Genomic DNA, 27,547 nt, shown 5'->3' on the forward strand with positions numbered 1-27,547 from the left:
GCCCTTCGTGCCTGGAAAACAGCCTCACGCCGGGAAGTTAGGTCGGGGAATGCCCGTTATCGCGCCTAAACACCCTGTTTAAAGCGCGAGTATGAGTCTCCCCGACCTAACATCGCGATGAATTGAATAGCTCCGGGAGCTATCTCCCGGCGCTATTTACATCGCATAGAATTGAATCGTGCCCTTAGATTGGTGTTTTTCTATATTAATTCAATAATTATATTCTTATGGTTAAATTATTTTTGTATGTATAAATATTTTTGTATTAAATCCATGTTAACGACCTTTGATATTACTAAATATACTGTCTATATAGCGCTTCATTGCCTCCCCCACTTGCTGGCTGGGGTGATAGTCTGCCCAGTCACTGTCCCACTTGCTGGCTGGGGTGATAGTCTGCCCAGTCACTGCCCCACTTGCTGGCTATACAAAAGGGCCAGAAAGAAACAACACAGACAAAGGCTGTCAGTTCTCCTCTCTGTTCAACGTCAGAGGCTACAATTCAATTTCATTTTCTTCTCTCTCAGTCCACACCGAGCAGTCACCGTCACCGACTACCGCGCCCTTCATTATATAACGGGGGAGGGCTCATTCTCTTCCCCCTAGTCTTCCAGGCTGACGCCGCCCGGCGATGTGACCCGACTAGTGACGCGACCAATAGATCGCCCTGCTCTGACGTTTCCATCACATATGAGACGTCAGTGCTGCGCGACGTGCGGTCCCGTCACAGTGCCGGGCGTCAGGAGAATATTGTTTTAAGGTGTTTGTGCCATTTGCTATAACGCTGCCACTCGGCGCAGTATAAGCGGATCATCCGTGCAGCGCCCGAGGATATAGATCCGCGCAGTCTGCATCTAGCGGCCGCACTGTCGCCCAGCTAAGCCCCAGCGATCACACCGCACTGCAGCGCTCGCTTTCCTGACATAACTGAGCTGACACACTGAGCCCATCTGCTGGGACCCGGGCAGCCCCCTGTGACCGGCGCGCTGCCTCCGCTACATTGCTGATACCCCGGCGGCATAAATCCATTCAATGCGGTAACAGGGGCTTCTATTCAAAGGACACCATATTACAAGCCCCCTCCTCTGCTTTACGTAAGGTGAGGCGCTGTCTGTATTATTACATTGGGAACTTTATTCTGTTTTGTGCTGGAATCTACTTGGGATTGTCCTAAATTTGTTCCATCTATCACCTTATGAACACTGTTACTAGTATAGTCTCTTATGAAAAGGTTGTGGCATAATGCTGTCTGTAAGGGGCCCATGCACGTATCGGGCAATTCCCTGTGCCTGGGTAGGATGATCAGGAAAATCCAACATGTTGGAGAACATGATTCACTGATTCTGATAAAAAATGATCGGGGACATGCTGCATTTTGCCAATCCTGCGACTGATCAGCGCTCATCAATGTTGGCAGAAGGGGGAATTGGCCATTAGATGTATGGGCCCACATTACTAGATATTATTGTGGGGTTTTTTAGATTTATTCAGTAACTATATACTTTCTTTTGTATGTATATATTTTATAATTCATTTGAAAGACCTCCAATATTCCTCAGTATACAGTCTATATAAGCACTTGCCGGCTGGACTGATAGCCTGTCCAGTTACTTCCCCACTTGCTGGTTATAAAGAAAGGCCAGGAAGAAACACGCAGCCACTGAAACGCAGGCTATCCACTCTCTTCACTGTTCAGCAGCGACTGTTCCCTTCCTTTTATTCTGGGGGAGGGATCTGCTCTGTCCTTCAGTCTGCGATGCAGCCAATGTGTTGTGCTGCGCTGACATTTCCAAATGAAACTTCAGTGTAGCGCAACTTTCGGTTGTGTCACAGTGCCGGAAGGCAGGGGAATTTTGGCGATATATTGGTTGTTCTACTGACGAGCGATATACCAATGTGTCCTCATACTTCTAGCCTCAGTATACCAGGCAGCACGACTTGCCTGGCGTGAGTAAAACGCTAGTCCCGTGATACTGTGTTGATTCATGCGACACTTGTATATCTGTGTTCACCTGAGTCTGTATATGAAGCACAACAGAACTAGGAATGAGAAAAGCTGCAGCCGCTCCATGTAGACCATAGTATACGGATTCAGAGACTGAGGGTTCTATTTACTAAGCAGTGTTAGGAGACAGAGTGAAAAGTGATAAGGTGCCAGCCAATCAGCTCCCAACTGTCATCTCACAGGCTGTGTTTGAAAAATGACAGTTGGGAGCTGATTGGCTGGCACCTTTATCACTTTTCACTCTGTCGCCTAACACTGCTTAGTAAATAGACCCCTCAGTCTCTTAAAAGATCTTTCGCATATCTAATTTATCAACACAGTCTCCTGGTGCATCCTAGTCGTATTGCATTGCGACTTAGAGGCATATTCGGCAAAAAGAGACGCCACAAAGATGCACGGCGCTAGACGAGAGGTTTTTTTTAGCATCACTGCAGCAAAGTTATGTTAAGGACACATCTGTGTCGTGAATACATCGGCGGTTGTGTACACCTGATATTTCTGTGAACAACGTCGTTCAAAGACATGTCAGGTCGGCCCTGCAGTACAGTTGATGCTGATGTATCAGGCTGTGTGTATACGGATGACCCACCAACTGCCCATACACTTGCTGCAGGGACCGCCGACAACAACATCACATCACAACAGAGCAGGCACATTTAAATGGCTGATCAGTTGTGATTTTAGTACAGACACATAGAGGGGTATTCAATATGGGTGTTTTTTGCATTAATAGCGCACTTTTTATCGTTTTTGCGTTAATATCACTTGTTTTAGTTTTACACTGTATTCAATATCAGACTTATCGCAGTTTTGAAAAGTCTTTGATAAAAAACGGTGATAACTTTTCACCATTGAATAGGTGTCGAAAAAAAGTGCAGAATTGGGTTTTAGGGGTGCAGACTTAAAAAAAAAAAAAATAGCCTGCACCCCTGAGATTGACATTTAAAAAAGAACTGTGTCAAAAAAAGTTTTTAAAAAAATAGGGACACCCCAAAAAATTAATTTACAAATTGGGGTGCAAAAAAAAAAAAAAAAAAAAAAAGGGAAAAAATTTGTTAAACAATAGGGAAATAGGTTCAGGGCTATTCTGCATGTATGCGGCAGGTGTATTGAAGAATAGATTTATAGCGGCAGGTGCACAAATGCAGAATTTTTTAAAACTTACTTTAGGGACACCAAAATATGCTAGTACCCATTTTCATGTACCCCAAATTTGATGGGACCACTTAAAAAAACGAAAAAAATAACCTAAGTGCTCTTCTGCAACACTTCTTCAATGTCGGGAAAAAAACACCTGCTGCGGCTATTTAAATCCCCGACTTTCAATTAAAGGCTAAAACGGGGGTACCCATAGTGATCCCCCATGTTTTTACAACTTTAGGGGGGTCTTGCAATTATTTTAAGTAAAAATTCGTAACTTTACGCAAATCCAACTTCGGAGTTTCCCGTTTTCGTTAATTTTATATTGAATACGGGGATAAGCGGGAGCGCGCACCAGACTTAACGCAGAAAAAAAACTCCGATATGAAACGTTAACTTCGGCAGTGAAGTTAACGTTTCATATTGAATACCCCTCATAGTGGTTGATTGGTAAGTGTGTATAGCTTACCAATCGGCCTGTTATCTCATCCATCGTCCTAGTGCCGTGGTTCCCAAACTGGCTGCCTTGGGGCACTTGCAGAGGTGCCATGAGTTGTTGGTTTCAGACCCTGTCAAATCATTTATGGTCCATATGATTGGCAGGCACCAATTCTGCTGTTATCGATCATAAAATATGTGGACAAACAGAATTTTAACCATGTCTACCACCACATAACTGAACCTAAGGATGATAAATAGGCACAATTTACTTAATTTAATGATGTTTGCAGGCTTTATCAATAAGGAACTTTTAGCCTAGTGGGGCCATGAAAAAATGTTGATACTCTAGTAGTGTTCACTCTTGGTCCGGCGCCACGAGAAAAAGGGGCGTGTGTTTAAGACTCCCCCCATTTCATAACACTTAGGGGCGTGCCCGGCACTTACGGACATGCCAGGCTCCCCACAAGCTTTTTTTTTTTCTTTCTGTGAATAGAAGCCAGGCGCATGCGCCCGTCATCTATTCACTGGAGGTGATCGCTACACCGCATTGCGGCCTGCTTTGCTGTTTTAACGGGGTGCCGCCAAAAGGTGCAGGGAGCATTCTGCCCTTTTGAAATTGGGCAGGGCACGGTGCCCCGCTAAAACAGCCTAGTGGGAACGCTACCCTAGGGTGCAGAGATTCAAAAAAGTTTGAGAACCACTGGCCTATTGTGTACCTAGCATTAGACTTTCCAATTAACTCATGGTTTTTCAAAGATTAGTAATTTATGCTTTGTGACAATTTTTTTCAACACTTAAAAGTACAGTTATATTTATTGGAATAATTTCTGTTAGTGGGCAGCCAGCGTTCCACATATTTGCATGCTTGTCAATTGTTTTCCATTCACTTTCACAAAATTCTTGCTACCAGAAAGCTGGCCCTCCAAATGGCTGAGTGTGAGACAGATGCTGAAAGTAGTCCCACTTTGGATGATGAGGAGATGAGCAGTACATGCTTACAGGTAACTCTTCAGTTTACTTCTTATCATTGCAGTTCTAAATACTTTAAAATAATGACAAAATATGGATAATTGGCTATCACTGATATATTCATCGCTGTTATGAATTTATATTGTGGTGTTTTGTTGCATTGGCCCGTATTCAATTTGAGGCGAAAAGTCCGGATCCGCGATACATTTTCGCCTGTTTTGGTTTTACCCCGTATTCAATTTGAAAGGCTTTCCGCGTAGGCAGAAAGTCAATGCAATGTACTAGGCGAAAAAGTTTCGCCTATGAATAGCAGGTGGAAAAAAGTGCAGAATTGGGGTTTTGGGGTGCAACGTTGTGGGAACCCCGTGCAGCCTTCAGACAGTCCCCAAAGGTAGACTGTGTCAAAAAAAAAATTTAAACACTTGACACCCCAAAAAATTACTTTAAAAAAGGGGGCGAAAAAAAAAATGTTGGGGTACAAAGATAAAAACTACCGAACTTGACTCTGGGGGGGTCCCCAAGTATGCCCCAAGTGTTTTTTTGATTGCAGGTGCTTGCGGCAGGTGGATTTTTCACGTTTATTTTTTTCAACTTAACTTTAGCAACTTTTAATTATGCTGACCCCGATTTTCATGTACCCCAAATTTGCTGGGATAAGTTATTTTCTGGAAAAATACTCCGGAATACTATTCTGCACCACTTATACAAAACGCTATTTAGCAGCAATTGAGCCCGTTTAAAAACACCAAATACCTTCAGCAAGCCAAATCAGGGGGTACCATAGGGAACCCCCATGTCAGAGCATCTTTTGGGGGGTGTCAGGCTGATTTCCCCATTTCTGACAGTACTTTCCGCCTGTTTAAGTTTCGCCGGGTCCTGTTTTTGCGTACTTTCAAATTGAATACGCGATACGCCCGCAATATTTTTCCGCCTGCAAAACAGGCGAAGTAGGCGAAAAGTCCGGGCCGCGAAAAAGTATCATGGCCCAGCTCAAATTGAATACGGGCCTTGGTACGATTTTATTCTAGACACTATCTTTAATCAATTAAAACTGACAATATGGAGGTTATCATAACTGACAGCATCAATCAGTTGATAAAGATAAACTTGTAACTTTTGTAATTGTAGAATGTTTAAGCAATTTCAACTTTAGCATGTCTGTCTGTTATGGTTTAAATCGAACTGCTGAACAGATTTACAAAAAATAATAACCTTTATTGTTCTATTTGGTATATTTCAGGGAATAGGATAGGCCATATATCATTGTGCCCATACCCAAAAGGGGCAAGAAGTAAACAAAAAATCTAACTGTATACAGGGCGAGTGGTGGGTGAAAGCGTGGCTGCCACCAATCTGTGTGACACTACTGGTCAACTTGAAAAAAAAAAAAAAAACGCAATCGACTTCAACATGGGCAACCGCTAGCTTTCAAAATATAGTGTAAGGGACACCGATATTGGACAGTCAAGGAAAATTATGGTGTAAGAGACTCGTCATAGCTTTTAGGGGTATCTCAGGATCACTCTATCTCTTTCTGGGATAAACCAAGGGAATTTCCTGGTATGATCATAAAAGCAACTGCAGAAAGCGATTTGTGTTTTCTATACTATGTATGTTTATTGCCTTTCTGTTATAGGAACCTCTAAAATCAGATAATCTCACCGTCCGTTTCTCAGTAGAGGAGCTGGAGTCGTTTGAAGAGAGGCAAAAGGAATCTTACAAAAATGAAACAACCGAAATTCACCAGACCCCGACCTTAGTAGGTAGGTAAAAAAAAAAATGTTTTTCATATGTATGAATCTCGACTAATATGCCGGAGTCTTCATTTGCTTACAGTGTAAAATTACTTTGTAGAATTTATCCCAATATGTGACCGCTTCAGAGACTGAATAGACTGGAGCACACTTTTCTGATGCCCGCTTGTAATGTCCGCCACAAAGCCATTGAATATCCACAGTGTTTAGACACAGGTTTCCTCTTGCAACCTTTGTCAATGTACGATGCAATCTGTTTTATTTCAGGTATTGCACAATAAGACATATGACATGGGACATCTTGATCTCGATGGAGGCAGACTGCTGAGGATCACATTTAAATCAGTCTTCCCAACACGTGCTCTTTCTTGGTTGGGTCTCCTCACATGCCATGCGCTGTTTCCTAAGTTATGTCACTTCCAGTTACCTGTTCTTACAGGTGTGGCAGGCACCCCAGTATGTGTGAGACTCAGGCAGTTCCCCAATGCAGAGACATTATGTTTTATAAATCCGAAATAGAGCATTGTTAGTACTATGCAGAAAACATGAGTAAGATCTTCTTGACTAAGGTTGCTTGAACCTTAATGTCCAAAACCTAATTTTCATGCTGACTTGTTTTTGCTGGGAAAAGTAATTGTTTACAAATATTTTTTTTTTACCTCCCAATTTGGGAACTTCAGAAATTTACTGCTAAACGTAATCGTTCACTTCTTCCAGGTTAGGTGTATGAAATGTAAGCATATTAACTTGTGGACTGTAACAGTTATAAATCCAGAAATATGCGTCGGTTTTCTTTAATGCTCATCATCGTAAATGTAGAATCTACATGTAACGGAATCGCTGATCAGTAACTGAGGGAGAACGGAAAGCCAAGACGGGAACTAACAGAAATGGGTAAATTGGAAGGTAATGCGGTGATGAATGGACATGGCAAATCCGATATAGTAACCTTGGTAGAGGGTCGCAATAAAAAAATTGTCAGACATCAGGCTTGATTCAATAAAACGCAAACTGAATAGTGTCGGGGAGGAGCTCCCGGAGCTATTAAATTCAATGCGCTGTTAAGCCTGACAAAGCATTTCTTCTCGCACCCCTCCTGGGGTGAAAGCAGAAATCTGACAAGACTACAGACGTGATACTGTTTTCTGCCCATTGCGCCATGCAGTTTGGTCGGAGAATGGCAGTTCTTGCAAATAAACACCATGTTTAAGACGCAAGAATGGGCATACTCCGACATAACCGTGCTGAATTGAATAGCTCCGGGAGCTCCTTACCGGCGCTATTCAATTGCGTTTAATGGAATCGTGCCCATAATGGGTTCAGGAGACTGGAGCAAAGCATGTAGGTCAGCCATACATGCGTCACTACAGGAGTCACATGAAAAGATAAACATGACCCTACAAAGGAAATCGGACAATCCTGAAGAAAGAGAAGGGCCTGTCAACAAAACCACTACACAACAACAAAGGGCCTGATTCAGAGCCGAACGATCTGACCAGAGCGCTCGCTCTGAATCAGGGCCCTCCTCCATGAGGTGCAGCAGTTTCAGATGCAAAGGCTGCACAAAGGGACTGGCCATAAATGTCTCTGTACTATCAAGCCTTGCATAATCATGGAGTTGGTTGCCACCATCTGCTGTATAAGGCCAGGAGACAGCCTGTGACTTAATTACAAACTAGCACACACCACTGAATCTGGGCAGTTGAATGTAGTACCATTTTGCAGTATATTTTCTGCATGATATGTGACTTATGCTAGTGCTGACTGTCTGTGTCTTTTTTTTTTTTTTCCCTAACTGTCAACATATATCTATACCTTTCCTCTAATTCTGAATTCAGGTGTAGTTAAGGTGGTTCTTTACCTCACATATATAAAAGATAATATTTGTGAGGTCTGTCACATACTGTTGTGTGCTGCACTTTGCAATATGTAGGCAAAGGGCTCCTGCAGCTTACCCAAATGTGAGACAGGACCTGTGTGTCGCATGCTGAGGTAGTGGGCTCCTGCAGCTTATCCAGGCATCAGTCAGGACCTGTGTTTTTTTTTTTTTTTTTAATCTGACTATTACATTAACATACAGGTGTATTCAGGGGTTTTCCTGTACCTCACATTTATAGTACTATTTGTGAGGTTTTGTCACATACATTCGTTGCACTGTGCCATATTCGGGCGGTGTGCTCCTGCTGCTTAGCCAGGCATAAGACAGGACCAGTATATTGCATTCCTACTAGTATCCTGCATACACGGTGGTTGCATTATACCCAGTGCCATATTGTGTGCCATTTACTCTGCAGCTATGTCTAGCAAAGGCAGGAGTATCAACAGGCATCTGCCCCCATACTGCTATCATGCAAGTTATGTGTTGCAGGCTTAAGTGAGGAGAGTTTGATTAGGGTTGGCCCAGGTACTGGCCACTATTATAGGGTATGCATTCGGGAAACCGGCTGCCTTAATACCGTCAGCCGGCTTCCCGGCTGCTTTATTCCGGCGTGGGATAAATGACCGACGTCTATAAGTAGACGCCTGTCATTTACCTGACGCCGTGAGAGGTTAGGCTCTTGGGGGGGAGGTTAGGGTTAGGAACCCCTAAGGAGGGTTAGGGGGTTAGGTTAGTTTAGTTTATACTTGCCTTAGGGACGATCAGGATTTCCAGCGCTGTCGGGCTTCCGCTGCCGGGCTCTGTTGGGCTGCCGCTGCCGGGAATCGAACGGCCGCCCATGCGGCAGCCGGGATTCCATACCGATTCCCTATTATAGAACGTCTGTAGTGGATCCGGCTGTAATTCCTCTTTTGGGGTTATCACAGCAGGCCGTATGTTTGTGATTGTGTCGAGAGACCATGAGGTCCACCTCTGTCTTTGACAGCGTGGTTCATGAGACATCCCTCCTAATGTCCAAAGGATTCTCTAGCTCTGTCATCAACATGATGCTTAGAGCACGTAAGCCAGCCTCTGCTATGATCTACCACAGAGTGTGGCATGCATATTTCCAATGGTGTCATACCAGAAGCTACGATCCTCAAATTTTTAGATTTTCCAATCCTGGCATTTTCAAGCTGGATTGGGTCTATCCTTCCGCCTGGCCTTGCTGAAAGTGCAGGTCTCTGCCCTGTCAGTATGGTTCCAACGTAGAATTGCTCCGCTGCCAGATAGCCAGACCTTCCTTCAAGCTGTTCTCTGGATTCAACCTCCCTTTGTTCCCCCTAGGGGCTCCTTGGGATTTGGCAGTAGTCCTTTGGGCTTTTCAGGGGCCTACATTTGAACCACTAGATTCGATAGAATTTAAGTGTTTAACAGCTTAGACTCTTTCTTATGGCATTTGCATCTGCCAGGAGAGTGTCAGAATCGGCGGCGCTCTCCTGTTGCTCTCCCTTCTGGATATTTCACAAGGACAGGGCTGTGCGTCACACTCGCCCTGATTTTCCTTCCTATAGTGGTTTCTAGTTTCCATATTAATCAGGAAATTATAGTGCCGGCCTTTCAGTCACCAGACTTCTCGGCAGGTGAGGCCTCATTGAAGGTGGTACGCGCACTCAGGATTTATGTGGACCGTACCAGTTACCTTCGGAAATCAGACTCCGTGTTTGTGCTCTATGGATTTCACAAGAAGTGATGGCCAGCCAATAAGCAAACATTTTCTAGATGGCTTCGTATGGTTATCTCAGAGTCTTGCACACAGGCAGGCCTGCCTGTTCCGGCTTCTGTTAATGCTCATTCTACTCTGTCTGATGGCGACTCGCAGTGGCGCCTCGGCTGTTCAGCTTTGTAAGTTGGCCATGTGTTCTTCCATTCAGACCTTTTCTAAGGTTCTATGCATTTGATACCTTTGCCTTTCCCTGTGGAGCCTATGGACCCTGAAGAAGAAAATGAGTTATGGTAAGAACTTACCTTTTGTTAACTTTCTTCAAAGTCCAAAGGGTCCACAGGGGGCGGGGTATAGTGAGAATGGACCGGTGCATCCTGGGAGCTGAAAGCTTTAACTGCGTGGTGCCCAGATTCAGTTCCATTACCTACACCCCAAAGGTCTCCATATGGACTTCAAAGAAAGAGTTAACAAAGGTAATTTCTTACCATTAAAAAAAAAAAAAAAAAAAAAAAAAAAATTTTTTATATATTATAAATATTTTAGATTTTTTTTTTTTTTTTTTTTTTATCTCACTCACGTGTTGGGCCAAATATTCCGAAATACAACATTTTTGGAGCATGACAGATAATAAAACCTTTGTTTTTTGATGGTTCAATGTACACAAATTTTGTTTAAAGCCCAATTATTAAAAATATTGTATAAAATTACCTGCAGGCTGCGTGTATAAGGTGTACATAAAACCTAATGCTTTCTGTGTTTAGATTGGAGTCTCATTCCCAAGATATTTCATTATGGTATGGAAATATTCCAAATTACGGAATTTTCCGATATCCAAAATACCCCTGGTCCCAAGTATTTTGGATATGGGAGACTCAACATATGTATGTGTGTTTGTGTGTGTGTGTATGTATGTATGTATATGTGTGTGGATATATAATCTCTCTCTCTATATATATATATATATATATATATATATATATATATATATATATATCTCTGAAAAATAAGAGACGTGTGTATAATAGTGTAGTAGTTAAAGTAAAATGACTTGTGCTCAAATGTTAAGTATTGTGCGTACCAAATAAATAAGTTAAAGCTTATCTGACATCCAGATAACGTTCCTATGGTCAGGAAAGCGTGGCAACAATATGTTCAGGATATTAGTCCCAGGGGTAATATTGCTTGAATATACCTTTTAAAAAAAAAAAAAAGGGCAGATAATGCAATATATAGTGCATATAGGGATGTCACTCCTCCGTGTTCCTGGTATTTAAAAGACAAACCTCCAGCTTAATAAACCAGACACAGCAGGCCTCAGACTTTTTAGTCTGCAGGGCCTCCAGGTTACGATCTATAACACTCTGGCTTCCACTCAACTAATATGTATGTATTATATGCATGTCTCATGTTACTGTGTTGACCTTTACATTCATATTATTTTAGAATTGAGAAATTACATTAACAGCAGATTTCCAAAAACACTTTTACATAAATTAAATTGAAAAGGTGACAATGCACATCTTGGGGTAGATTTACTAAACATTGTGTTTACAAAGCCGCTTTAACCAGTGGATTTCAAAGGGCAATAGTAATTAATGCTGAACAAGCCTGATTTAGCATTAACTACTATTTCCCTTTGAAATCATCGGCAGCTTTGTAAACTGGATATTTAATAAATCTACCCCTTGTCTTTTGCATTCTGCCACTGTGTGTGTGTGTGTCTGTGTGTATTTATACATAGATATATAGGAAATTATAATAGGTTATTATAGTATGTACCAGAGTAGACATGTGATTTGTTCAAAAAGGGGAATTAAAGTACTTTAAACAGAATAAGATTATTATCTGTTGTTTTTGCCTTGAAGGATATTTGGGTGGCACAGCACCATATGTTCAACTATAACTAATCATTTTGGTAGTACATGCTTTATTGGAAGTTTGTGAGCCCTTAAACCATAACTGAGTTCCAGCTTGGTAAATTATTATATTTTGTTTCTAATATTGCTATGTGGTGCTATTAAGAATATTTTGTTAGTTCTCTTGAGTACATAGAGAAAATATCAGCCAAAGACAGCTTCTAGTTAGAGAGATAAGCAGGGGATGACCCAAGCCTACCCCTGGTAAAAAAGTCTTCAACATCGATGCTTGGGTGGAGGCACTGATACAATAACCAGCAGAGAGAGCAGAGGTCACAACTGGCTTGGTTACAAATTCATGGAGAGGTGTGACCAGGTTACATTTGAAATATTTTAGCAGTACTACGCCCTACCCAAGCTCCGCTTTTGATAACGTGGTAAAGCTGCCCACACACATAGCAATATTTTACCCGATCTGGCCGATTCCAACACATTGTAACGACAGATCGTGTAAATTATGGCTAAATCCTGGGTAAATCGTGAGTCCCCAATCACGATTGCGATGCGCGTCCCCGCTGGTCGCACATCGCATCGTCAGATCTACTGTGCAGTAGGGCAGATCTGACAATCTAGGACGTGATGCACTGTCAAAGTCTGGATGCAGGAGAGATCGTTTGAAGATTGGATACCAAATCGTGTGGAGATCGTGTGCAGAGCTGCCGGGGAGAGCTTCAAGGGAAATCGTACACATCTGCTCATCGTGTGCAGATCGCTATGTCTGTGGGCACCTTTAGTTTCTAACTTGACTTTCTTTTCCTTTTAGAATGAATACAATTTGTACTACTTTATATTTGTAGATGATCCCGTTGTCTTAACAGTATGCCAACCTCTATCTAGATTCTCTGGAACATGAATTTCATTACTGAATAATTCTACACATTCTCTCTTTCTTTTTCTGCCAACAGGCTATATTTATGTGAAGCCTGAGATCGTGTCCCGTATCCACCGAGGAGAAGAGTTATGTGTAAGGAGCAATTTGTATTCGCAAAACAGGGACTGCCAAATGAATACTTCTACAAGTGAGTGTTATTACTTATGCATTGTATGCAATCAGCAACATTTCTCTACAGCATGCACGTTAAACTTAGACAGCCATATTGAGTGGGTAAACCTCAGTGACGGGCGCATTAATTCTGTGTAGGGCCAAATATATTGCATTTGATTGTCTGCATTCATTAGGAGTTCCCTTACATTATCCTATGTACTCATAATTTTTTTTTTTTTTCAATTTTCTTTATTTATAACCGCAGAAAACATATAAGTAACATTCCAGTGGAGACCATACGTTCTATATGAGTATCGTAAACATGGGTTATAGAGATATATATAAGTGGAGCATTACATCTACATAAACAATACGGAAAAGCAAACCATAGTGTCAGGTAGAAAACCAGTGTGTGACAGTAGCATGGGGTCTGGTTTCCAATAGGAGGAGAAGTTTATCAATCAAATTTTTAAATATCTAGTAAAAATGGGAGGTGGAGGGGATGAGGTTGTAGCAACGCAGATTTTCAAGTAACTTACTTAAGAAGGGTGTGCACAACCTGGGACTTCCCTAACCTAGATTAGCATAGCAGAGTCCCCTCTTGCGAAGACTTTTTTTTTTTTTTTTTTTTTTTTAGCGTCCCAGGCATTTGTCGGTTGTTTTGGGTAAACCAGACCTCATGATACACTGAAACTTTGTCATGGAGAACTGTTGTGTGTTCCATGGAAGCAATATACCATACTTTATGGTTGCTTCCAATATCTGGTAATAAGGAGCTTGGCTGTGTTACAAAAGTTTGTTGTGTCATTTGGAGACCATATGTTGCCATGTACAAAGCAGGATATGTAACGGATCCTTGGCAGGTGTAGCATTGATTGTTCTATCTGTAAATGAGCAAGAAGAGATATGTGAAAATCTAGTGATTACCGCCGCAGCCCAAGGCCGCAAATGGTCTAATGCAGTGGTGTCAAACTCTGGCCCTTCAGCTTTTGTGGGACTACATATCCCAGTATGCCCTGCCACAGTTTTAGCATGCCCTAATAGCAAAACTGTGGCACTGCATGCTGGGATGTGTAGTTCCACTGCAGCTGGAGGGCCCGAGTTTGACACCACTAGTCTAATGCAACCCTGAAGGAAATGAGGGTGTCGCCAAATAGATGTCAGAGGAGACAGGTAGGGCACCAGATTCATGCGCTTGTTCAGTCTATCCCATACAGTCAATGTGAATTGGGTCTCAGGTGTGGGGTAAGCCAGGGGTGGAACCCAACCTGCTGATCTCCAACTAAGTGCTCCACTCATATTTTTTTTTTTTTTTCATCCCAAGTCCACATGCCATGACAATGTGGCTCAACTGTGTAGCATGGTTGTACCTTTCAAAGATGGGTAGGCCAAGGCTTCCATTAACAGTAGATTTTGCAAGGCATTTTTTATGGTTCCGTGGTTTCTTCCCATGCCCCACAACTGCACCAGAGTAATTGAATACAGATGTGTCCACACTAGTCTTTGCTGCAGTCTCGCTTAAGGGCCCCTGCCCGTGTCCACCTAGATAGGTAGTCTTTTAATAGACTGCAAATGAGGAGTGTAATTGAATTAGACAATTAGTCATAGGTCTTCGAAATATAAATTATCAAATATTTAATTGATTATTTGTGGTGCCCATTTGTTAAGTTCTAGGAACTTTTGTTGTAGAAGGGGTGAGATGGAACACTAGCAATTTCCAATTTAACACTGTTGACCTTGTATCCAGAATACTTGATTTGAGAGATCAGGTTTACCATCTGCAAAGTATTATCTAAAATCTGTCTAGCTTGCACACATCCAACCTGATCTGCATCAATCAGCTGTGTCAGACAAGCGTTCAATCTGATTTTTTTGTAAAGATTTTAATATCTGCATTGAGCATAGATTTCTACTTCAGGGTCCATAGGGTATCCACAGGATACCTTGGGGTATAGGTGTGACGTCAGTCATCGGGCACCAGAGTTAAGCTTTCAGCCTCCCAGGATGCACTAGGTCCCCCTCCTATACCCCGCCCCCGAGCCAAGGCATCTCAGTTTCGTTTGGTGCCCGGCCGTAGTCGGAGGCACCTGCTAGAGGGGGGCTTAGAAGAGCCCCTGAAGCTTTTTCTTCATGCAGCTGTGGCTGCACATCTGGATGAACAGCATGGACAGTCAGTCCTGACGTCCATGCTGTCTTCCCTACACCCCGCCGGTACCAGAACGCCGGTACTGATCCGGGGATGCTGGTGGACATCTGGAGTCACAGCTAGCGGTGACCCCAGATGTTCCGGACCATGGCCGGATTCAAGGGGGACAGAGGTAAGCAGGGGGGTCCCCGCTGATCACATGGTCCTAAGTCCCCAGGCAGGGGGCTCCCTGGGGACTGGCTGCAGCGTGGAGCCAGGCGACCAACCTGCGCTTCCACTACCCCCTGGGACAGCGGACCGCAGCAGAGTGGTAGCGCTGCGGCGTCCCAGTGGTTAAATGCATGCCAGGGGAGCGCGCCTTCCCTGTCTCACAGCCGGCGCCTCCCCCGCTGCACACAGCCCTCTCTGCACTGTGCTGACTGGCCCTGTGTCAGCGCTCCTCCCCCAGGCCAGCCTTCTCTCTGCTCCTCGGTGGCCATCTTTTCTGAAGCATGGTGAACGCTGCTGGAAGCCTGCATTGGAAGCATCGTGGTCTGGGTCCCCCCGCATACCTCTCCTCCGCTGTGGTCAGGTCTGTGTATGCAGCGCTGTGTCCTACCAGGCCCTGTGTCTGTGTAGTTGAGTGATCAGCGCTGTTAGTGCAGGAATTGTTATTTCTCTGCATTGTATGTGACTGTGCTAGTGCTGCTGCCTGTAACTATTTTTCTAAACTGTCAGCTTTATACTGTCCCTGTTTTTTCTGCTAAGCCCTTGTGGTGCGGTGCTGCAGGGTGGTCTCTCGCCTCTTAAATATATAATTGGTGAGAGGGGTCACATACGTGGTGCCATCATGTCTGAAAGTGATTTTCCCCTTCGGCTACAGTGTACTACGTGTAAAGTACCGTTAGCGGAGGGGGAGGGTAGCGCGGAGGGCCTCTGCCGGTTACTGCACCGGTACAGGAGCCGCCCTGGGCTTGTTTCGCTCAAGCGCTTACAGCCTTAGTGGGCCAGTTAGCTCCGCAGCCCGCGTTTACACCGATGGGTTTGTCCCAGCAGTCAGTGGTGTCGTCACCCATGCAGGGTTTCCCACGACAATTGGTGGTACCCCACAGTCTCCCTATTTCCCCGCTCCCGGTTTCTCAGGAGCCAGCGTGGGTTAACTCCCTGACGAGTTCTGTACAGCACTTGTAGGATGTTTTGCAAGGGGAGTCTGTGATGCGGCCGCATAAACGGCCGGTGGCGTCTCTGTCGGCTCCTTATGAGGATGACGAGGGGACGTCTGATGATGGGGAGATTCTGGATCCTTACGATCAGGAACCTCTCCATGCTAAGGACGCTGATGCTAAGTCCAAAGTATATATTCCTGGACTTATTCGGGCAGTCCGCACAGCCTTGGTGATTGAGGACGAAGTTCCCCCAGCGGCTAAATCTAAGTATGCCTTTTTCAAAGATGTGAAGGGCGATGCCACAGTCTTTCCTCTTTCGGGTCAGTTGGTGGACCATTTAGAGGAGGCGTGGAAACAGCCTGGCAAAAGATACCAGCCGCAGAGACGCCTGGCGGTGGCTTATCCGTTCGCGGATAATTATTTTGCAAAGTGGGAATCCCCTCCACAGGTGGATTCTCACGTGACCCGTCTTGTCCGTAGTGCCACATTACCGATGCCATCCATGTCCTCCCTTAAGGATGCTACGGACCGCAAGGTGGAGATCTGCCTGAAGTCCGCTTATTCCCTTGCAGGGGGGGCAGCACGGCCGGCTATGGCCATTTGCTGGGTTGCCAGAGCAATGGAGCGCTGGGCGGATTCATTAGAGGCTTCTTTTGATTCCGACTGTCCGGCCGAACAGGCAGAGTTGATTGGCAATCTCCGTGATTCGGCCACCTACATCAACGAGGCGTCCCTAGACATTAGTACTCTGGTGTCTAGGATTTCTTCAGCAGCAGTAGCTGCTCGTCGCACCTTGTGGCTGCGATCCTGGAAGGCGGACGCAGATTCCAAAAAGGGTCTGGAGGCGTTGCCGTTTACCGGAGAAGTTCTCTTCGGTCCGGATCTGGATAAGATTGTGGCCACGCTGGCGGCAGCCAAATCATCTTGTCTCCCGTCGGCCGCTGCTCCTTCTGGTTCTGGACCATCGTCCTTTCGGTCATCTAGGGCAGGCCCAAACCACAGTCGTTTCCTCGACAGGCTGGCCCTAAGAAATCGGTCAAGCCCCGGAAGCAGACATGGAGTACCAGACGTCCGGCCCCCAAGCCAGATGACAAGCCTGCGGCCTGACGGTCCGGGCCTCCCTTTGGGGGATCCCAGGGTGGGAGGCCGCCTGCTGCAGTTCGCCCAGTGTTGGTCGACCACTACGACAGACACTTGGGTTCTGGAGGTGGTCTCCCACGGATACGCCCTCTCCTTCCGGCACAGACCCCCGGCTCGATTCTTCACCACGGGTCTACCATCAGACCGGAACAAGGCTACGGAGCTGCGGAAGGTATTGCACACTATGCTCCAGGCTGGAGTTATAGTGCCTGTTCCATTCTCCCAGAGGGGCCAGGGTTTCTATTCAAATCTTTTTTTGGTACAGAAACCCAATGGGTCGTATCGTCCGATTCTCAACCTCAAAGCACTCAACAGGTCTTTGCGGGTACCGAAGTTTCGGATGGAGACCCTACGGTCCATCATTCTGGCGCTGGAACCTGGGGACTACATGGTGTCATTGGACATACAGGACGCTTACCTGCATGTCCCTATTCTTTTGCGCCATCAACAGTTCCTCAGGTTTGCAATCCGCAACGACCACTTCCAGTTTCGGGCGTCACCTTTTGGCCTGGCGACAGCACCACGGGTTTTCACCAAGGTGATGGCGGTCATGGCGGCTTCTCTGCGGCTGCAGGGAGTCCGCATGTTGCCGTACTTGGACGACCTGTTATTGGTGGCAGGATCTCCAGAGCTCCTGTTACGCCACTTGGACCTGACCATTGCACTGCTGCAACGGCACGGCTGGCTAATCAACTGGCAGAAGTCCACTCTAATCCCGTCTCTGAGGATTCTGCATCTTGGAGCCTTATTGGACTCGGGACAGCAAAGGATCTTTGTGACGGAGGACAAGATCTCTGCTTTACAGTCAAGGGTGCGCAGTTGTCTGCACAGCCGCCGGGTGTCCCTACACTCGGCGATGAGGTTACTGGGCTCCATGGTGTCTGTGTTCGACATGGTGGAATACGCCCAGTTTCACTCCAGATCTCTGCAGCACCTGATCCTGTCCAAGTGGAACGGGCTGCCTCAGTCTCTGAAGTCCCAGACGATTGTGCTCACCCCGGAAGTTCGCCTGTCCCTTGCTTGGTGGTTACAGACGACCCACCTCAACATGGGACATCCGTTCTGGGTTCCAAATTGGGTCCTGTTGACAACGGACGCCAGTCTTCGGGGCTGGGGAGTGGTTTTGGGTCCACACTTGTTCCAGGGCAGGTGGACGCCGACAGAAGCGGAGCTTCCCATAAATATCTTGGAAATCCGTGCGGTCTTCAATGCTCTCCAGCAGGCACATCGGTTTCTCCAGGGTCACCCGGTACAGGTCCAGTCGGACAACGCTACCACCGTGGCCTACATAAACAGGCAAGGAGGAACCCGCAGTCGGGCGGCTCTCGTAGAGGTCTCTCGGATCCTGGTTTGGGCGGAGCGCAATCTTCCGGCCATATCAGCGGTCTTCATCCCGGGAGTGCTAAATTGGGAGGCGGACTTTCTAAGTCGTCAGGACGTTCATCCGGGGGAATGGTCCCTGCACACGGACGTTTTTCAACTGCTGGTGGACAGGTGGGGTCTTCCAGAGATCGAACTCATGGCGTCCCGGCACAACAACAAGTTGCCGGTGTACGGGTCTCGCACAAGAGACGAAGGGGCGTCTCTGGTGGATGCTCTGTTCGTCCGGTGGACGTTCCGGTTCGCATACCTGTTCCCTCCGGTCTCCCTTCTTCCACGGGTAATCCGGAAATTCAAACAGGAAGGAGGGACGCTCCTGTTGATAGCTCCCGCGTGGCCCAGACGGCACTGGTTCTCAGACCTTCAGGGTCTGTCCGTGGTCAGTCCTCTGCGGTTGCCACTACGACCGGACCTTCTGTCTCAGGGTCCTTGTCTTCACCCGGACCTGACTCGGCTGTCTTTGACGGCGTGGCTGTTGAGACGGCCATGCTGAGGTCCCGGGGGTTTTCCAGCTCTGTGGTGCGTACCATGTTGCGAGCTCGGAAACAGTCTTCCGCGAGGATATACCATCGCGTGTGGCATACGTTCTTCCAGTGGTGTCGACCGAGAGGTTATGCACCGCGGGAGTTTCGTCTATCTCGGATTCTCGCCTTCCTACAAGCGGGACTAGATCATGGCCCTCTCATGGTGAGAATTTCTTCTTATACCAGTAACTCCGTGTATATATTAAAAAAGAGGTATGTATGATGTCAGCATGTGGTCTCAAGAGTAATAATATACATGGAAATCACTTCAACACAATATAGAGGATACAAGTTAAGGTGTACCCCAACTCATTAAATTAGAGATGGGTATACCCCGATATTGATCTCCAAAAAGAGGGGTTCATTCAGCATCAATAAACGTACCCCCTGCAGTACCAAATAAATTTTCAAAATGTAACGGTAAGGCGTACCCCAACTCACTGATTGAGAGATGGGTATACTCTTAAATGGGTATCTTTAAATCCAAGTCCCACGAGCAGGTCTAAGCACACACCTGGACTTACACTTGTAAGGGAAAACAGGATATATCAAAGGTATCTTTAACCCAAAAGGGACTTGAAAGTAGAACGCGTACCAGTACTCACAAAGCTGTTAGTTGTTACAAGCTCGTAAAGGTATCTTTCATTTTGGATTACTAATAGTCTTCAACAGATGGGAAAGTAACTTTTTCTTCCATTAATCCAAAAATTAAATAGTAGTATGAAATTGTTGAAAAATGAATTTTTAATAGCAAACAAATGGTTGCATGAACATAAATGTAAATACTTAAAAAAACGTAAAAAACATTCTCAGGGGGAAACAGCCGGGCTGTGATGGACTGAGGCAGCAAAGGTGTGGAGACAGTGGGGTCCGGATCCCAAACATGCAAAAGGCTGAATAATGTAGCAATCTCCCAACACCTACCTCAAGTCAGTACACAAACACAGCGATCCCCGTGAAAAAGAGTTCATTCTCGAAACGCGTTGACTTGGAGGGTTACCTTCTCACGGGGATCGCTGTGTTTGTGTACTGACTTGAGGTAGGTGTTGGGAGATTGCTACATTATTCAGCCTTTTGCATGTTTGGGATCCGGACCCCACTGTCTCCACACCTTTGCTGCCTCAGTCCATCACAGCCCGGCTGTTTCCCCCTGAGAATGTTTTTTAAGTTTTTTTAAGTATTTACATTTATGTTCATGCAACCATTTGTTTGCTATTAAAAATTCATTTTTCAACAATTTCATACTACTATTTAATTTTTGGATTAATGGAAGAAAAGTTACTTTCCCATCTGTTGAAGACTATTAGTAATCCAAAATGAAAGATACCTTTACGAGCTTGTAACAACTAACAGCTTTGTGAGTACTGGTACGCGTTCTACTTTCAAGTCCCTTTTGGGTTAAAGATACCTTTGATATATCCTGTTTTCCCTTACAAGTGTAAGTCCAGGTGTGTGCTTAGACCTGCTCGTGGGACTTTGATTTAAAGATACCAATTTAAGAGTATACCCATCTCTCAATCAGTGAGTTGGGGTACGCCTTACCGTTACATTTTGAAAATTTATTTGGTACTGCAGGGGGTACGTTTATTGATGCTGAATGAACCCCTCTTTTTGGAGATCAATATCGGGGTATACCCATCTCTAATTTAATGAGTTGGGGTACACCTTAACTTGTATCCTCTATATTGTGTTGAAGTGATTTCCATGTATATTATTACTCTTGAAACCACATGCTGACATCATACATACCTCTTTTTTCATATATACATGGAGTTTCTGGTATAAGAAGAAATTCTCACCATGAGAGGGGCATGTTAAGCTCTACTAATGCGGATAAGTATTTTATCTACCTTACCATTATTTTATTGTGACACAGCAAGCAGCGCTGTTATTTCAATTTTTTCTGTATATTCTATGAATTTTTAGATTTTTTTGGGGAAGATCTTTTTTGAAAGGGCTGCAGCTTGCTCAGAAGCGCCAATAGTCTCTCCAACCATTTGTTGTGTTGGGACTAGATCATGGGCTTCGCCTTGCTTCTTTGAAGGTACAGGTTTCGGCCCTGTCTGTCTGGTTTCACCGTAGGATTGCTACAATCCCGGATGTGCGCACCTTTATGCAAGGTGTTGTCCGCATTCAGCCGCCCTTTGTTCCACCTGTGGCGCCTTGGGATTTGGCTGTGGTCCTGAGGGCTCTCCAAGGACCGCCATTTGAACCACTGGGCTCAGTGGATCTTAAATGGCTAACAGCGAAGACTGTTTTCCTTCTGGCTATTGCTTCGGCCAGACGTGTTTCTGAGTTAGGGGCTCTTTCTTGTAGACCCCCTTTCTTGGTTTTTCATGGGAACAGGGCAGTGCTCCGCACTAGGCCCGAGTTTCTTCCCAAAGTTGTTTCCCAGTTTCATGTTAACGAGGAAATCGTTGTTCCGGCCTTTAACTCACCGGGTCTTTCCGTGGGTGAGGCCTCTTTGGATGTTGTGCGGGCCTTAAGGACTTATGTTGACCGCACTTCTTCGTTTAGGAAGTCGGACGCTTTGTTTGTCCTCTATGGCTTCCGTAAAAAGGGTTGGCCTGCTTCAAAGCAAACTTTGGCAGCCTGGATCCGTATGGCTATTTCTGAAGCTTATCTTCATGAAGGCCTGCCGGTTCCTCCTTCTGTGAAGGCTCATTCCACTAGGTCTGTGGGTCCTTCGTGGGCAGCTCGACGTGGTGCCTCTGCAGTCCAGATCTACAAGGCTGCTACGTGGTCCTCTGTCCATACCTTCGTGAGGTATTACAGGTTTGACACCTTCGCCTCTCAGGATGCTTCCTTCGGGCGGCGGATTCTCCTTTCTGCACAGGAGCGTCCCCACCCTTTAAAGGATACTGCTTTGGGACATCCCCAAGGTATCCTGTGGATACCCTATGGACCCTGAAGTAGAAAATATGAGATATGGTAATAACTTACCCTTGTTATCTCTATTTCTACGAAGTCCATAGGGTTCCACAGGACTCCCGCCCTGTCGCACCTGTGCTGCAGATGGGCTTTGCTCTGGTCACCGGTTTTCCGTCTCCCTCTGGTGAGAATGTGATTCTTGTATGTGTCCAGATCTTTGTTCTCTCTCTTCCTTCTCCTCCTTCGGCCTATGGCTTGGTAATTAACTGAGATGCCTTGGCTCGGGGGCGGGGTATAGGAGGGGGACCTAGTGCATCCTGGGAGGCTGAAAGCTTAACTCTTTGGTGCCCGATGACTGACGTCACACCTATACCCCAAGGTATCCAGTGGAACCCTATGGACTTCGTAGAAATAGAGATAACAAGGGTAAGTTCTTACCATATCTCATATTATCTGCCTATAATTAGTCCAAGTAGGATTCTTCTGGGGATTGGGTATCACAATAATTCTAGATTTCAGTGTATCGGCATGAAACTGTTCTTCTTGCATGATCCTTTTTAGAAGTGGACACCATATGTGGGATTAGTACACCAGAAAAGGTTTTATGGAAAGACGACGGGCGGCCATCCGGACCTGGGCCTTTAGTTTTGGCTTCTGAGATATCAGTGTCAATTTTTGTAGAAATTTGGACAGTCGACCAGAAGGGAAGCCCCATTTATATTTGTAGCCATTATCACGCAAAGTCTTGATGATCTCTCGCAGCGCTCTACATTTGAGGATTGTAGGTGGGGCCAAGTACTGTAATATATGTACTTGAACTCATTCAAAGAAGATGTGTGGATTCCCCTTGCTCGCATTAAAGATCTTTTGTCTTAAATGAAAGTAATTGCAGCACCACATCTCTAGGCGGTACTCCATCTTTGGGTTTTGGTCACAAGGCCAAATGAACTCTTTCAATAAGCAAAGCCTGATTCATGAGAGCAGGAACTAATGATTGGAAGAGATGTTTTAAATAGGGTTCCAGATTCTGACGAGCTAAAGATCCAGGTTTGTTACGGACCCTAAGATTATTCCTCCGCTCCCTATTTTCCAGGTCCTTTATTTTTCACCCGGAGGAGTTCATTTTCATGGAACAGATAGTCCACATCCTACATAACTTCCAGCAGTGCTCTAGAGCTTGATTCCGTTTGTTTCTCCACCGCAGCGGTTCAGTGAGAGCGTAGCAATCTCTATAAGATCAGTGGACAATTGCTGAAAGTCTGCGTTAAGAGATCGCCTTAATACCATGATCATGGCTTGGATGTCCTCTTTGGTTGCAAATAATGCAACAGTTGGCAAGGTTAATAAATTTGAATCTGGAGGGCACTCCTTCACCCAGCCAAAGCAGAAAGATGTTGCAGAATTCCCGTTATGAGGGGCATAGTAAATCGTAATACAATTTAAAACATACTCTGCAGTGTTAAAATATCCCGAAAGCTTGTATAAATAATAGAAAATCAAATGGCTAATGGCACAGCCCCTGAGCCTGTGGTGGATCAGCACGTTACAGCAGGAAACAAACACAGCAGGACTGTTAAATTTAATATCTAAAATTTCCACTGTGTGCCAGCAGTGCTTTGGGTATAAAAAGCTGAAATCTATGAGCCTGAAAAGGCTGGCGAAAAAGTAAAAAAGGAGTTTATATGATATTCAAGTGCTAACAAGGAGTGTCCTGAGTGTGCAAGGGGACAGAAGTTGTTAAGTTCGTATAACTTGATGCAGCCAATTTCCAAGTTCATTCACTTAGTCAAAGTGCTCTTTATTGGGAAATGTGGTGTTAGGCAGAGTAGGGCAGGAGGGGAACACAGGCTCTAGTTACATTTAAAAACAAGTAGCAAGGTCTTTAATCACTCAGCTGCCAGGTATACACTGGGGGGCTGAGAGCTGTTCATTTTATATTTCCCCAGCGGCTGCAGCCTTCACGTGCGGGGTACTGGGTAGGGTGCCGTTGGCGGCTTCCGGAAGATTATCTTCCGGCATCTGCCCATTAGATGCTTGACTGGTCGTGTTGTTTGCAACCATGATGCGACCACACCCGATGTCTGGTTAACTGCAAAACTCAAACTTAAAACACCACAAAAAAATATTTTTCTTAGTACATAAATTAGACCTAGTTGTTTAAAAAGGCAAAAATATCATACCGTGATCTACTATTCCAAAAAAGTATTTTTATGAAATGTGTCATTCAAAACAATTTGCCCTAAAGAAATGTAGGGGTGATTCAGATTTTGGAACTAAAAGCAAACTGATCATGTTTGCACCTGGACAAACCATGTAGCAATGCCAGGGATGCAAATACATTTATTGTTTATGCATGCTGGGTTAATACCTGCTGTTTTTGCATGTAGCCCACAAATACTGGACAGCCTTATTTTTACACTATAATTTAGAGTCCTGCTAGGACATGACCACTCACAAATGTAATCTGTCTGCAGTGCAGCATGGTTTTGCCAAGGTGCATATTTGCTCCTTTTTTGCTTTGCTCCCAACTCTGGAATAGCCCCATAGAGTGTATGCCTCTGTGTTACTGACATTCTTTCTCAAGCACGCTTCAATGATACGTTTGACAACACCTCTGACGTGTGCCTGAGGACAGATATGAATATCTTTCTTAATGATCTATTAATATTTACTTGACAGGTAAAGATGACCAATCTGAAGACGAATGTGGAACACTTGTAAACTTTTCTTATGTCCCACCAGAAGATGATGTAAATGTTCCTCAAATCGTACACAAGGGATCATTCCTTAATGCCCCTCTGGAGAATACATTGTGTGATGGAGGAAGTTCATCCAACTCCAGAACCATTTTAAAGACACCATGTATATCGACTCCTGCACTGATACATGCTACGGGGAATATAAACCCAATAAACACTCAAGTACAAGAGGAAAAGTGCACTGAAGAGGAAACTCCATTCCTTGAAAAAGCAACTATTAACTTTCCAAAAATTCGTACAAGGAGGAGACATTTAATGACTGGTAGAAGTACTAATGCTGAAGATGCGGGTTGCACTTTCATGGAACGTAAAATGAACACTAACTCAGAAACGAAAGCTGCTAAGCCAGCTAAATCCTTCATTTGCACTGTGTGTGGCAAGAATTTTACCCAAAATGCCAGTCTCGTCATTCACCAGAGAACTCACACCGGTGAAAGACCCCACGTCTGCAAGGAATGTGGGAAGAGCTTTATCAGCAGTGCTTATCTTGTCATGCACCAGAGAATCCACACTGGAGAGCGGCCATACGTGTGTAAGGAGTGCGGGAAAAGCTTTATAAACAGTTCTAATCTTATTATACACAGGAGGGTGCATACAGGAGAACGGCCCTACGTCTGCAGTGAATGTGGCAAGAGTTTCCGGCACAGTTCTGACCTGGTCAGACACCAAAAAGTCCATACTGGGGAGAGGCCCTACACTTGCAATGAATGTGGAAAATGCTTTTTTCGCAGCTCACATCTGATCAGGCACCGCAGGATTCATAACAAAATCTAGAATAATGTCTTCATGTAATTAACTTATCAGTGTACTTATTTAAATTTTGTGTAATTCCATTTCATTGCCAAATATTTTAAGTTGGACAATTATTGTAAGCTTATCCCACCGCCTCCTCACATACTGTAAGTCCCAGTATACTCTGACAGCCGGGTATTGCCAAAGCATGCTTGGAGATCCACAGGGTTCTGGTTTAGGCCATGGGAACCCCTCCATTTTGCAGGGATATTTTTATGCAGACGTGTAACATTCCTGTTTATCAAATTCTACCTATGTATCCTACTTGATATTCTTGTCTAGGCCTTTGCTTGGTAAATATCTGCCCAAATATTGATGTTTAGCATGTTTTTTTGCAGCAGGTAGAATGAGCCATATGGTTACAGGTTTATGGTTGGCTTATTTTTCCCTGTAAAGTTTATAATTTATTTATTTATTACCAGTTATTTATTTAGAGCAAACACATTCCACAGCGCTTAACAGAGAATATTTGCCCGTTCACATCAGTCCCTGTCCCAGTGGAGCTTACAAGATTGCTGTGTCTCCCTCCCCCTCATTACCTGTATGGGAAAGCACTGCTAGACTCAGTCCGTCCATAGTGCATAATGGAGAGCTTGCATTGTGCTACGTTTCTGAAGGTGAAATGTAAACACTAACCAGTCATCTCTCTGCTTTAAGTAACTGGTGGTATGGATAGGACAGGATTAACTAATAATGGGTTCTCCAAAGTGGACAACTGTATATTAAATTAATAGCAGGCTAGAATGGAGCAATTAAAAAGTTCATACTTGTTAATTCTTCATTCTTACAATTCTGCACCCTATGCATTACATTTTTCCTTACACTTAGCATTTCTATATCGTCTAAACAACATTGAGACAACATTGTTTAATGCTTTTAATACTGCATATCAATCAAGTTGCAAGACACTTCCAATTTGCCTTTTCTTTAGTTATCTAGTTTCTGGTTCCATAGGCATCCCTCTGTGCATCATCATGTCAACTTACAAAGAACAATTCTGCGGTTCATGTTTATCCTGCTCATATTTTGCAGATAACATGGTTTGAATCAAGTGACAAAGGTTGAGTTCACTTTGTTAGGGTTATATGTGTGATTCAAATGGTCTTTGCTAGATGCACTCTCTCTAATAGAGTATCTAGCACTTAACATTGACAGGTGGATGTAGTCTCTTGTTTACAGCTGGCCCCCACTGCCTCCCCACAAATGACACACCATCAGTTTTGAACCCAGTAATGCGAATAGCATTTTGCTGTATTCAATTCAAACCACTGATTTTAGCTAGATGAAGTGATGTAGGTGCTGGTTTCTAGACCGAAGACTGAGTACGCCCAGCCCCCTGTGGATGGAGACACTGCAATAAAGGTAAGCTCCAAATATACTATATAAGAGCGTGCATGCAGCAAATGATGTCACTTGGCAAGGATGTGTACTTCTTGCCTAAAAATCACAAAAAAGCCTACAGTATCTGGATACAGATGTGTGTGTGTGTGTGTGTGTGTGTGTGTGTACGTGTACATATATATATATATATATTTATATTTAGCGTTCCTTGGATCAAGCACGCTCCTTCCAATGTTTATATTGCTGTGGTGCCCGCTATAGAAAAATAAACAGTTCAAAGTGTGGCACTCAGCGGTCTAATAAACACGTTAAGCGGGAGTTCCCATGTCAGCAACGTTTCGGGCGCCCGTCTTCAGGCTGTATGTAGCCTGAAGACGGGCGATTAAAGCCTGAAACGTTGCTGACATGGGACCTCCCGTTTAATCTCTTTATTAGACCGCTGAGTGCTGCACTTTGAACTGCTATATATATATATATATATATTTTTTTTTTTTTTTAATTGGGACAAATGAGGTGACACTCCAGGACTTCAAGATGACTTATACAGGCAGGCTGTTATAGCAACGTTTCAGTTTTAATCCAAAACCGAAACATTGCTATAACAGCCTGCCTGTATGAGTCTTCTTGAAGTCCTGGAGTGCCACCTCATTTGTCC

General features: G+C 44.6%; 1 protein-coding gene across 3 annotated transcripts; it reads left to right on the top strand.

Annotated features, from left to right (window-relative positions):
• The first annotated feature begins 938 nt into the window (after positions 1-938).
• Positions 939-25,861, top strand: LOC148542654 (zinc finger protein 425-like). Of its 3 annotated transcripts, none has more exons than XM_088467426.1 (5): positions 939-1,099; positions 4,501-4,587; positions 6,192-6,318; positions 12,715-12,828; positions 24,680-25,861. In XM_088467426.1, the coding sequence occupies exons 2-5, from the start codon at positions 4,513-4,515 to the stop codon at positions 25,531-25,533; spliced, it is 1,170 nt and encodes a 389-aa protein (XP_088323552.1). In that variant the 5' UTR covers positions 939-1,099; positions 4,501-4,512; the 3' UTR covers positions 25,534-25,861. The 3 variants fall into 3 exon arrangements, with proteins under 3 accessions (XP_088323552.1, XP_088323553.1, XP_088323551.1); XM_088467427.1 differs by having other exon boundaries at positions 1,010-1,099; positions 4,497-4,587; XM_088467425.1 differs by lacking the exon at positions 939-1,099 and having other exon boundaries at positions 6,232-6,318.
• The last annotated feature ends 1,686 nt before the right edge of the window (positions 25,862-27,547 follow it).

The sequence above is a fragment of the Taudactylus pleione genome, unplaced genomic scaffold (assembly GCF_031769625.1).
Source record: "Taudactylus pleione unplaced genomic scaffold, aTauple2 ptg000010l, whole genome shotgun sequence".
NCBI lineage: Eukaryota > Metazoa > Chordata > Amphibia > Anura > Myobatrachidae > Taudactylus > Taudactylus pleione.